At 41.4% G+C, this 12,976-nt stretch overlaps 1 protein-coding gene across 2 annotated transcripts in view; it reads left to right on the forward strand.

Annotated features, from left to right (window-relative positions):
- Positions 1-11,712, forward strand: part of chchd6a (coiled-coil-helix-coiled-coil-helix domain containing 6a) — a 38,991-nt gene extending 27,279 nt beyond the window's left edge. For both annotated transcript variants that reach the window (XM_029156335.2, XM_029156336.3), the window contains 2 exons: positions 869-1,004; positions 11,138-11,712. In XM_029156335.2, coding sequence (XP_029012168.1) covers positions 869-1,004; positions 11,138-11,161 — 160 coding nt within the window. In that variant the 3' untranslated portion in view covers positions 11,162-11,712. The remainder of the gene's footprint in view (positions 1-868; positions 1,005-11,137) is intronic.
- Positions 11,713-12,976: the final 1,264 nt, after the last annotated feature.

The following is a 12,976-nucleotide window of genomic DNA, read 5'->3' on the forward strand; positions in this document are numbered from 1 at the left end:
TGGGAGCCTATGGGCTCTGCCATACGTGGGCCCACTACTGTAACTTCCTTGTTTCAGCTTGAGACGCACCCAGGAAGCATGTCTGTCTTAGCTAAAATCACACAGACCAATTAAAAAACTTCCCACATATCGAATGAAGCCTGGTTAATCCAGTCTTTCAAAGCACACTTTTCTCCTTCATTTGATCAAAATCACTGCACCCACTCAATTAAATGTGTTTTTGCACTAATTGCATGATTTGCGGTTCAGCACGTACAAAGCTCACCATAGGTTGTTCCGCAGGTTTCAGTGGGTGGATGGTGTTAATTGTTTTTCATCTTAGTCTTGCCTCATTTCATCAAGTCTGTTTTTTTTTCTCCTGCGTGCTTGAGTCAGTTTGTATTTATTTATTTTTTTATGTATTTACAGTGCAGATCTGTGGTGTATCTGAATTTATGCTGTGCACATTTACTGTGGAGTATTGTACTCTTTCTCTTTTGCACAGGAGAAAGCAAATCGTATCACAAAGGATGTGCATATAATGACTTGAGATTTAAAATGTTGAGTTGAATGTACCGGTAGTCATTCTGTTATTTGATTGGCTAATTTAATCGATAAAAAGTTTTGTTTTGTTTTTGTACAATGTCTTACACGTTACATGTTGTTACATTTGTGCCTTACATTTGATATTTTGAAAAAGCAATCAGCAAATTTACCACTTAATGGATAGATCTACGTAGTCAAATGTCACATATTGATACTCAGTCTGCATTTATTTCTCCAAAGTCCAAATGTGCAGTCTGTTTGAAAGGTGTGATTTAAAGTTCCTATTATTCTCTTTCCTTTTATGTCTAATTCAATCTGGTTTTTCTTTGTCTGTTTTTTTTAGGTCTCGCAATACAGACCCGGTGTGTTCCGGCCTGCAGGCTCAGATTTTATCCTGCTACAGGGAGAATAGGGATCAGACTCTGAAGTGTTCAGATCTTGCCAAAGAATACATGCAGTGTATCAATGCTGCGAAGAAGGTAGGTTTCCTTTTTGGATTTGTATGGTCGGGGAGAAGCCAAAGGTTTAGAACATCAGCAGCAACAGTGCTGGCACCAACTAAAGTCAATTTCTGTGCACCCGTTAAGTTGGGAAGAAAAAAGATCTCAAATCACTTCATGAAGTCGTACCATTGCCGCCATTGTTCTATAAATAATAAAAATAATTGTAAAAATATCTCATTGTGCTTCAGATGTTCCCTCAAAGACGTTTGGGACCAAACAATTCAGTCTGCTCCAGTTATTTTCAGGGCTGATGTAAAAGAAAGAAATTCATTTTTTTCCTCATGTTCTCAAGATTATTCAGAGGGAGAAGAAAAAAACAAATCTGATTGATAGGATTTTTTTTGCTTTTGAGTGTTGTCACTTTAGGTTTTAACGCAGAGAGAGTCTTGTTATCCAAAACAGTGTTCACCCTCGCTGTCTGATGTAAATGTGCGTAATCTAAGTTTTCCAGCACTAGCAAAACTTGTTTTCCTGCGAGTACTTCAAATGAAGCCATTTTAGAGACAACCACAGTTTGGAAAAAAAGTGTTCACACTTCATCTTGTCTCTAAGTGAAATGTCATTTAAAAAACAGCAACATTATGAACATTAACAAATCATTAGAATCCTAAGCTTATTTGCAACTAACAATCTGCATTAAATCTTCCTGGGATGCAAACGTGCCTTCTTAGAAATCAGTGAAGATGTGATGGTGGCCTAGCTCCACATTTCAGCTAAACCCTCCTAACAAGCTAAGGCTGTATCATCCAAAGATTCAGTGAATTCAAATGGAATTCCTCACAGTAAACCTCCTGTGGTGGTTTGCTGAGTAATAACTCCAGATACATGAAACATTTACTTAGCAAAAGCTGCCTCCATGTGTGTTTTGACATCTTTTAGCTACTGTACAGTCTGCTTATTTAATATTGGGTGTTAAAAAATGACCTGCTTTGACACAAAGACAAACTGTGTTCTACGTTTTAGTGCGTGAATCACACGTGTCTGGACGACAGCATGATTTGTTGCACTTAGCTATTGAATCCAAGAAGTAGTGGTTGATGGCTTACACAGTATCTTGTAATGAAGTTGGAGTAAACCTGTGCAGAACTTGGGAGATACTCTAATGAAGTGAGCTCAAGAGGGCAGTTTAGAGTGACACAACCCACATCTAAAGTGTGTTTGTATGCATGCAAGTTACCGAGGTTAGCACCGTAGATGTCTGATTGTCATCACACAAGCCTGCAGAGATTAAATGAAATGTTTCTTTAATTATCAAAACTTACACTAATGAAGAAAGTCCACAACCCAACTATAGACTTTAATAATTAATGCAGATGGGAGAAATGCGGACGGCTGCACCCACACAGCTGACAACATTTGCACATCACTCGGTCCTCCTCCCCCCCTCCTGTAGGTACGCAGCCACATTCGCTGCTCTCTCTCTTCGCAGTATAATGTAAATGATTTACCAGTATTAGTTCTTAGAGCTAAAGATAACCTCATTTACTATTATAATTTTATTTGTCAGCAGTGGGGCTCATGGTTGATTTACCTTTTGGTGTTGAACAGTCAATTGAAGTTATGGACTATGCATTACTGTCAAGATGTCTGCCCTTGTTCCTGTATGTTACTGTGTGTGCGATGTAGACCAGACAAGCCAAGCCTTTGTACTTGGCGTTTTTAGCATTTCGCGCTCCTCGGTCGAACGCACTACTTTATTATTCAAAAGCCAAGACACGTTGCTCATGTAGAAGGATCTCTGCAACAGTTTAAAGTTGCGTTTCTAAAGTTTCTACAGAGGAGGGATTTGAAGTCTTAGCCGCTCATCATGCACCCAAGCAGCGTATTACTCTGCCTCATGCTGCTCTCTGCTCACATCTCCCCTGCGTTGCTCAGGGGCACTGAGGCCCCCTGGCATACAGTAATACAGCATGTGATAATCAGCCCGCTGCACCTCCATTCTTAGGCTCGTGAACTAATGTAATGTGTGCGTGGCTGCTTGTACGTGTGTGCACTGTCAATACTTTGTATTTTCTTTGTGTTACATCACGCGGACAAACGAGCAAGCATACATTTACAGTACAAAAACCAGATGTCTGTACAGGGTGTGTGTGTGTGTTTTCCTCATAATAGCTAGTGTCAGATAACGAGTAACGAAGACTCTTTGAAGACTTTCTCTTTAAAATATCAGTAGCTCATACAAAATATGTGTGTGTGTGTGTGTGTGTGTGTGGGAAGGGGCATGAGAACTCGCTACAGTACAGCCAACATACATATCAGTGTCTTTGTTCTTGATTGGCCCCTGAGGCATCTTCCTGCCTTTCACCCTGTCAAAGTTCTTCCTCCACTTTGTCTCTCTAAAAACTGTTACAGTTAGTTTGGTAATCGCTGATAGGTTTTTATTCCTCTGGTTTAGAAGCTACAAACTTAAAAAATGTCCTGAAATTTTGTTGCTGTCCATCGTAGGTTCAAAGATAAGAATCTAACTCCTCTGCACCTACAGTTTGTAGTATGTGGTATAGACACTTATAGACACACTTATAGACACACAGTCCATAAGTAGTATTTAAGACACAAAGTTTACTGGACCTGAACTGTTTAATCAGAGTAAAGTTAAGTGGTGCAGTTTGAGCATTTCTTTACTCTAGATTCACCCTAGTGTAGACATTCTCGTGATTGTCAAGTTTTAAACATTAATATTTAAATTATAATTGTCAGCGTCAGTGTGGTTTTCTGCAGGTTTCACTGGCCCGTTTAATGAGAGAACAAGGACTTAATTGGGGCCCAATTTAGCTCTGTTCTTGTTGTGTTCTTCCAGCCTCACAGAAGTGACTGTGATTTGTTTTGATCAGTGTCACAGCGGGTCAGTAGACAGGCCTGTGTGCTACGGACCTCCTCCAGCTGGGTTACACTGCCGTCTTTAAGCATACATGTGTACGCGCACATGTGTTTGATGGGCAATGAGAGGAGGATCCCAAAGATCCTGCAGAGACAGAGCAGGCAACCTCTAGTCATTATTCACTGGGAGGCTAAGCCAGACATGGAAACATAGACACGCTGTCCAGACACTCAGTGGGATTCCCTACACACACACACACACACACACACACACACACACACACACACACACACACACACACACACACACACACACACACACACTGAACCCCTTGTGACATTTCAAGTCATCTAGCGCCAGTTTGGGAGAAAGGCTGATAATCAAAGTCACAGTCTTACAACAGAGAGAAACAGAAGCATAAATCCAACGTAAAAAAGCTGTAAAAGAGGGACAGCTGTGATTTGGCAGAGATCTGGAAAATGTGAGCAGAGAACTGCGTAAAAGATGAGAATTGAAAATACCTTTTAAAAAAGAGTAAAATGCTAAGAGGACAATAGAAATGAGCTGCGTCTGTGTTTGGTCTATGGTCGACCAGCAGCCTCTTAGTATGTTTTGCTACTGTAGTATTGGTACCAGCACTACTGCTTTAAGTTGACGTATGAACGGATGAGTGGTGCTAATAACAGATCTACTGTATGTGGATCTATAGCCACCACACCAACTTGAATGGCTGCTGAGCTACTGAGGCTCGCACATGCTTGTAATACAGGAGTCCAGACATGGGCTGTGGGTCTAATAGTGAGGGAGGTACTCCTGATGGAGAAGAGAGCGGGGGAAAGAGAAGACAGGAACCGGGAGCATTACCTACAGCAGAGCTGAGTTTAGAGTGGAGGACCTTTTGAAAATTCTGCTGCTGCTATGATAGATAGACAATTCATTCAACCGCCCATAAAGCAAAAAAAAGGATACTCTGTCCTCCTGGTTTTTGTTTAGTCCCAGAGAATCCTTACTGTTTCACATTCTCTTGCTGGGAAATTTAACCTGAGTCTTTCCTTTTAATGGCTATTTGTCTTTCTAGCACAAACACAAATGTGTGTGAGTCTGTGCGTGTGTGTGTGTGTGTTCACTGCTGTTAACTTTGGACTTTACCAGATCAGATTTTCCTTTTACGGTCTCGCCCTGCCAGTGCGTTCCTCCAGCCGTCCAGTCTCGCAGTACCTGACAGCCTTGGCGAGATACAGTAAGGAGTAGGAGGACTTGCTGATGAGATGTCAGACCTGTCAGTTATCCTACTGCCGAGACAAGGTCCAAAATTACCCGGCGCATAAAGATCGACTGTCCGCCCCCTGCGAGAGGGGCGGTAATTTACTTTTAAATTAAAACTCCTCTTTTATAGTGTCTCGCTAATAATTCAGGCTTTTTGGCTTTGTTCCAGGTGCAGGAACGACATACTGTAGCAGGTCGGACACGTTTCTTCCCGTGCCCTGCAACATCGCCTATAATTTATACCCAATGCTTTGGGACTTCTGTAATGTTCAGTTTTTGTTGACATGGTGTCTCACGGGCCGTGATTCGACTATTCTGCGGCTTTTATAGAGCAGAGATGGAGTTGTTGATGTGCTGCATTGCATTATATGGAGAGGTATCAAAACGCTGTTGTAATTCAAAATGGCCCCGCTTCATGTACAAGTACGATTCCCTGTGGATAGAGCACCAGAAGATAAGGGGGAAGAGAAAATAGTTTCATCAAGTTTTGATAAGTCCATTCTCAAAGAAAAACCCTATTGACAATACTGATACACTGATAATAAATCTGTATCTGTTGCTGTATCTCAACACAGACCGACTTTCCCAAAGCCAGTGAATCACAGTGGTATAAAGCCTAATATTGATTTCTTTTTCCTTTTACCTCCAGTTTTATTCTTGATTGAACAGAAGTCATGCTGTTACAAAGATCACAGCAGCTCAGCTTCTCTGGCAGAAGCTAACAATATAGAAAAACAAACCCAAGGAAAATACAAAGAGAAGGCGGAGGACAAAGCGTTTTATTGAAGAGCAGAAAACACTTCGTAGACATACACAGATGTAGAGATCGTTGCACAAAGGTGGTGGTGGAAGTGAAAGGCCAAAAAATGCGCACAAAAACGCAGCAAAAACCGAGCAAAACAAAAAAGCGTTTGGGTCTAAATGAAAGCAGAAAATAGATGTTAAGTGTAATATGAGAAGTAAACATGAGATGAGGGAATATAGAATAAAAAGTTGGACGCACGAGGGCAAGGGCAGAAATGAGGATGGGCATCGTACAGGAGGGTGTCAGAAGCAGGCGAGTGTCGGAGGAGGAAACGCGAGCGAAAAGATGAGGGGATGCATTTAGAGGTGGACAGAGGATGAAGACAGGTGTGGAGGGGGGAAGTCAGTGGCCCCTCAGCAGTCAGCACTAATGAAGAAGAATGAGGAGCCTTAGCTTCTCGCTGGTCCAGCAACTGACCCCCCCCCACACACACACACACTACAACTGACAACTATGTAGTCATTAAGTTATGGCAGAGAATTTATGAACCAACCAACTAGTCCAACCTCATTTCTACGCGTGAATAAATATTACAAACTGTCTCCTTGGGTTTTTTTTTGAACTAGGTCTAATTAGGAAACCAGAGTTTCCCAGATTTTTTTTAATATTCTGACAGAAACCTCAGATTAGAAACTCACAGCAAGCTTCCACAGTGTGTTAGAGTGGGCTGCTCTAATTGGGGCCAAAGTTCTGCTGTGGTTTTCATCCTTCTATAAACTTCACAACTTCTGTAGCAAAATGATGCAGCACAGCTCATTTTAGCTCATGACCCCGTCTATACTGTACGACTCCTTAACCAAAATCTGGAGCAACAAATCTCACACACTTTCCAGGAGGTTTCACTGTAGCCACCAGTTATTGACACACATGAATCTCATACCCTGCCAAGCTTCTTATTAACAACATCATAAAGTCTATGTGCTGCTGTATGTTTAGTTTCATCCGTCTAAAATGTTGATGAGTAATCAGTACATTTAACACTGTTCTGTCTGATTGAAGTTAATTAAAATAGGAATGAGGGACGAAGATGCAACTCAGCGTCCTTTGTGTGCACGCTGACTGTGCAATCAATGTAAACAGCATGAAAAGACTAAATATGTTTTAGAATCAAATGCTCACGTGAGAAGTTAAAGTGAGTCGGTTCATGTTAACGTCGCCTTGGTTGTTTTTTTAAATCTATCTTTAATGACTCTTACTTCGTCTGTCAATTTAGTTTTCTGCCTCCACCTCCGTTAAAACCAGCACCTTTCATCTAGCTTGTGTGCGATTTCTCTACTTTCTGCGTCTACTTCATTCTCTTTGTCTCTCTTGTTTTATTCCATATCGCCTCTTATCTGTTTTTCTTTTTCTAAAGCCTTTTCATTTTCCCGATCGCTCACTCCTTTTCTTTCTCCACGCGACACAGTTGACTTATTGTTTTCATTTTCATACCGTTGGCAGTTGTTTGCTTCACCATAAACCATCAGCGTTGCCTCCTTTCATGCTGGCATTGATCATTGCACAGCCGATCGCAACCAATCACCACCGAGCGCCATTATCTTCTCCGGCTCTTTCGCTTTTGTTGTTCATCTGTCTTTCACTGTGTCCTCTGTTGGTTATATTTTTTAATTGAGCTATTCAGCGCTCCAGTGTAATAACGGCCTTTTACATTTAGGTGTTTAGTTAGTGAATTAGGCTTCTCTATTCTTGCTCCTCAAACTTTTAACCGCTCAGAAAATTGAATTCACTCAAATACTGTAGAAAACTTGGGAAAACAAAACTTTTTAAGTAAACACAGCGACTCTGAGGACTCCAGGATTTACTTTTGACACGTATATAATGAACATAGTATTATATATTTTGGACACGTGTTTTACTGCTCATTGGTGTTCAAACTACTACATTTGGAGGATTTGGTAGGAGTTTGAAACCCTTGAACAATCGATCAGAAACCTGGAGCCTTGTTCCCGTTTCGTCCTCAGACGCCTGTGACGCTTTGAGGTGAGGGGTTGTGCGACGGCCCCCTGCTGGGTGCAGTTTTACCGGTTTGACGCCCCTCGCTGCATTTTGACCTTCCTGAGCTCCACCTTGTCTGCCGGTGTGCGCCATCAGACCCCCTACTCCCCGTCTTTCTGCGTTCGCTGATGGGGGTCCCGATAATAATTCAACACAGCCCTCTATTGTGTTTGCCTGAAAGCCACCTCGGCTGCATAAGCAACCGACTCACCTAGTTGTGTGTTTTTTTTCTGCTGTGCACATTTCACACCAGTATTCTGGTCAGCATTTTATCGCCCCTTTTCCATTGCGCTTAGGAAGAGGTTTTTGTGGAACAAAGACCACCGGCTGGGATAAGAGAGCACAACAGCAGGGCTTTTAGGTGGGTTTTTCATCAGCTTTTGTTGCCTCAAAGCAGCCGCAACATTATCGGAACAGTCTACTTTGTACCAGCCTCTATTTTGTGTCCCATTGTCACTCAATCCATCTGTCTTTCCTTCTTTCTCTTTACAAGTTGAAGCCTGCCTCTCCTTTGTGATTGCTCTCCAATTCACACCCAGTACATCCGAAAAGATCAATTTTTTTCCCTTCTCTGGCCTTTTTGTAATAAATAAATGCCATTGTGTTATTGTTTGCTCCCAGAACTGTGTTGACAAGTTCACTTTAATGTGCAAGTTTTTTTTTATATATACTTTGTTGAATAGCTAACTACTATTTGTATTATAAAACAATGACTTCATGACTATATTCTGGCTTCAAATTGATTTAATTTGTGAGATTTGCACTACATGCACTACTACATGCACTACTACATTTTTAATCGTTTTATCATTATTGTTATTTTAAATAGATTTGGATTTTGTAATTAATTGTTTGAAACATGATAAACAGATAATTGATAATGACAATATTTGCCTTGTTATAAGAGAAAGCGTGATTCTCCAGCTCACCTGGCTTTCACTTTCTTAGTGAACATAGTCTTCGCAGTACGTGCTCTCCTCCACATCCCTATCCATCTCTATCCATTCCTCTCTCCTTCAGCAGTGGAGCGGTCAGGCCTATCAAGCACTGAGCCTCAGCCTATCACCTGGGAGCCCCAGTTGCCTGCCAGTCATCAGATAAAATGGATTTCCAATTGAGTCAAGGCTCCAGGGCTGGCTCAGGCAGAATGGAGAACAAGCAAACTTGTGCTGCTCCTCTACCTCTTCTGCGTTTGTATTTTTTTTTTTTTTCGTTATATTCCCCACTGTTTTGGCTTCTTCTTCATTCTCCGCTCCCCTAACTCTCCCACTGACAGTCACGTGGAAGAAAATAGGCTTGTTATAAAGCCCAGATAGAAACGAGCTATCAAGTAGGCAGCATGACGTAACCTGGAAAAGTGTTTTCAGTCAACTTCTTCTGAGACTTAGATTGCTTTTTAATTTAAACATAGCTTGTAAGCAAATTATGAACTCTTATGTAATATAGCTTTCTAATAAGCCTTAGCTAAGGTAGGACTTTTGAGTACTTTGATTACAGCACCTCTAAAAGCCTATGCTACGTCTCCTGTTAGTGAAGCCAGGAAGACCTAATTAATTGGAGCCGTGCTGATTGAAGGTAAAATATCTTTAAGTAGTCTAATAGGGATGTTGATGGCTTGGATGAATCATCATCATTTTAGTTTCCTAACACAAGAAGAAGATGACTTTATATGTAAAGAAATTCATGAAATCAACCATGGTGTGAATTTGGTGAATAGTAGCTCAACAGGGCTTATTTTCCAGCCTGGCTACAGTCCTGAAGAAAAAACTGGCCTTATTTTCTCTATTAATGATTAATGCTGTGTGGTTCCAGTGTTATGGGGGCTTTTTATATAATATTAAAGGGTTCTTCCAGGGTTTGTCTAAATTTGTAAAACAACACCTCATTTGAGCTCCCGACCTGTGAACTGCACCATGGAGCGAGGGGTAGGGTGCACAGGGAGTTATTCAGCCTAACATTGTAGTCACAACTGGAGTCTGGGTGCGAGACTAACACTCGCAGATGATTGGTTTATGTCCAAGGTTGACTAAGAGGCTTGAATGAAGGATCACGGCTCCTCCTCCAGTCCAACCTGTGTTTTTATGTAGGAACAAAATAATTTATGTGACTTGGGAGATGACTGATTCCTACTGACCATCTTTCTGCGGCAGCCAGGCTGCAGTAGGACAAAATGCATCATCAGTCACAGAGTTCATCTGTTTTGGATGATTGTTTCATATTCTTAATGGATCGCTCTTTTTGTGTTGATTTGTTTTTGGTGCCCTGCTAGTCAACAGTGAGTAGTGTCTCTGTGGTTTAGATGGTTTTCCTTCCACAGTTGGAGTGAACTCTAGTGTGGGTAGAACAGAGAGCACGCTTGCCCTCTCTTCTTGTTCACACATCTGTAAACTGTCCATAGTATCGGCTTTCAGATCGGTGCCGGCTCAGTCTTTGGCAGGTTTGTCCTATTGCATTGTTCCACATGACCTGCCATACTGGGCTCGACGGCTTCAGTGACTCCAGTTGAAAAGCTTTCAGTACATCTAGTGCTGGTTTGACCAAACATGCACTGTATCAGTCCATTCTTGCAGATTCACTGTAAATTACTGCACGAATTGCATTATTATTTGCACATATGAAAGAGATATTTGTAAAATGTTCTATTTCACAGTGAAACTGACCTTTCCAGTGTTCTGATCAAGTCTTCTTTTGACTCAGATTTGATTTCCACATTCCTACTTTTGCTGCTTCGGACAGAGAAGGTTCATTAACTGTCTAATGGGCGAAGATGATGCCGTTAACGGATTCGAACACAGGACAACTTCATTGTTAGTTTTTGATTTTCCTTTGTTTGTTTTTGTGATAAAATATTCTGAATGGATATTGTGTTGAAAAGACAGTCAGTGCTCAATGTGCAAATGCATTTAGGGTGAAGGCTGAAAAACACAAGAAATGCCAAAAAACACAATCTGCATCATCAGAGAACACAAGTTGATTAGCGTCTTGTTTTCTACCTCCTGCACACGATAAAACAGCTTTCTGAGGAGTGATGTGGGGCTGAGCGGCATCGATCATCGCGTTCACCTTGTCTCCATTAGTCAGATAATCACTACTTTTTCAAGGCTTGACCTTTCAGCTGTTGTCACTCAAAGCTGAGGGCAGTTGTTGCACCTAAGAGCATCTCAAAGGTCGGAGGGTGTGGCAGCAGGACAAGTCATTCATTTCTTCTTTCTGTTTTTCTCCTAGAACCTGCTGGTGAACCACGGATGAAGAGTGGGAGGAAAAGGGTAAAACCATTAAAAACTTTTACTTTGGAACACCGGGCTGCACTTCCTGTTTTGAATTGAGAGAAGGCTGGTGTGCTATCAGCATGCGTTGTTTTTGAAACATCCTCAGTAGGATTTATATCTGCACTATTATTCATTATATTTGCTCTCTTCTTCTGCACGGGTAAATTCGACAAGGCAGCTTTTAGAGAAAAGATGAGCGTGTGTGCATTAAGTGGGTGGTGAGTCACCACGCTTTCAGTGGAACCATTCATGTGTTCGACACAAAGGTTTGACTTGACGAAGCATTCAGGGTCGCCTCCTTCCTTCCTCATGCAGATGTAAAGAAATACATTCAGTGTCAGGTTCGAGGTGAAGCTGACGTGTAGCGGCCGTCCTTGTCTTTTTAGCAGGAAGAAGAGTTGATTGAGTTGTGCTGCTTGAAGCTTCATGGATTTGTATGTTTGTAAAACCACAGGCTGAGCTCAGGTAACCCTGGCAATGACACACAGACCTGTGATGTATTATGATTTTATTAAACTATTCAAATTCTGATCTTGCTCACGTCTGTATTTGTTTCATTTAACTGCAAAAAATTACACATTTAGCTTGTAATAGGTTTATTTCTCATTAAAAGTTATTAATCTGACACCGTTTGACAGATAACAACAGAATTTGGATTTGACTTCAGAAGCACTTGAAGGGTGCTTTATGTGTCACACAGTGTCAGCGGCTAGACTTTAATCCCAATTTAACAGAATTTCCTAAAAATAAAAATCCAAATGAATGCGCACTTTTATCCACCGCTGTCATGGGAATATTAGGAGTTGGGTGCATCACGATGAACAGCTGGTGGCACTAATCCTCCTGCCTGTGCCATTAAATGATTACAGAAGAAAGGGGCTCAATGAGATCAAGTGATTCAAAAGCTCCTGTAAAACAATGTCGGCAGCCGAACGGAAATATGGTATTTGTTCTGTTTTCATGTAGAGATGTGACCAGTTCAAATCCGGAGGAGACTCTGTACTAAGTTCCCAATCAACTAAACTATGTACAATGGGTTGTTACTACATAATTGGCACTGATTCCACTTTATTCATTTTTGGTCATTTATATACTTATTTCCTAAAAATCACAGCTTTTAATAATAATCCAAACTTGCAACCAAGTATTAAAACAAGTTTACAGGATTTACAGGAGCATCACATTAAGTATTTTCAGAGGAATAAAGTATATTCATAAATCACATGCACTTGCACTCATAAAGTCATGTCTGCTTTATTTTAGTGTCGGTACAAAAAAAAGATAGAGGTAGAGAAAAGATGCACCTGCTGCGTTGAGGGTAAATCACTATAGGCGCGTGTAGAAGCCAAGCTGAGTCACCTGCTGCAGCGGAGGAGTGTTAGCTGTTCACACGCTGAGCTGGAAGTCTTTGAAAACAAATAGTTTAGACTAAAGGAAGACGTTTAATATAAGGTTTAAAAATAAAAACCTGATACCACGGGGAAAGTGTTGGTTTTTGGCAGCGGTGTGACGCACGCAGCTGCATGTTGTGTTCCTGCACTGAGGTTATACCCAGGTGCGCAATAATCTACTTGATTGATTTGATGTAACGCGTTTGACTTAAGTGGATGAACTTTCTCCGCTCAGGGTGTTTTTTTTTCTCCGAGTTGTAGCTTTAAATTCGTTAGTGGGGCTTTGTTAATTGGCAGGAAGCGCAGACGGAGGCTGGCGACGCGCCGCTCTGCGCCTCGCCGTCGAGCAGCTGCGCACACACACACACACACACACACACACACACACACACACACACACACAG

This window comes from Betta splendens, chromosome 7 (genome assembly GCF_900634795.4).
Source record: "Betta splendens chromosome 7, fBetSpl5.4, whole genome shotgun sequence".
NCBI classification, from domain to species: domain Eukaryota; kingdom Metazoa; phylum Chordata; class Actinopteri; order Anabantiformes; family Osphronemidae; genus Betta; species Betta splendens.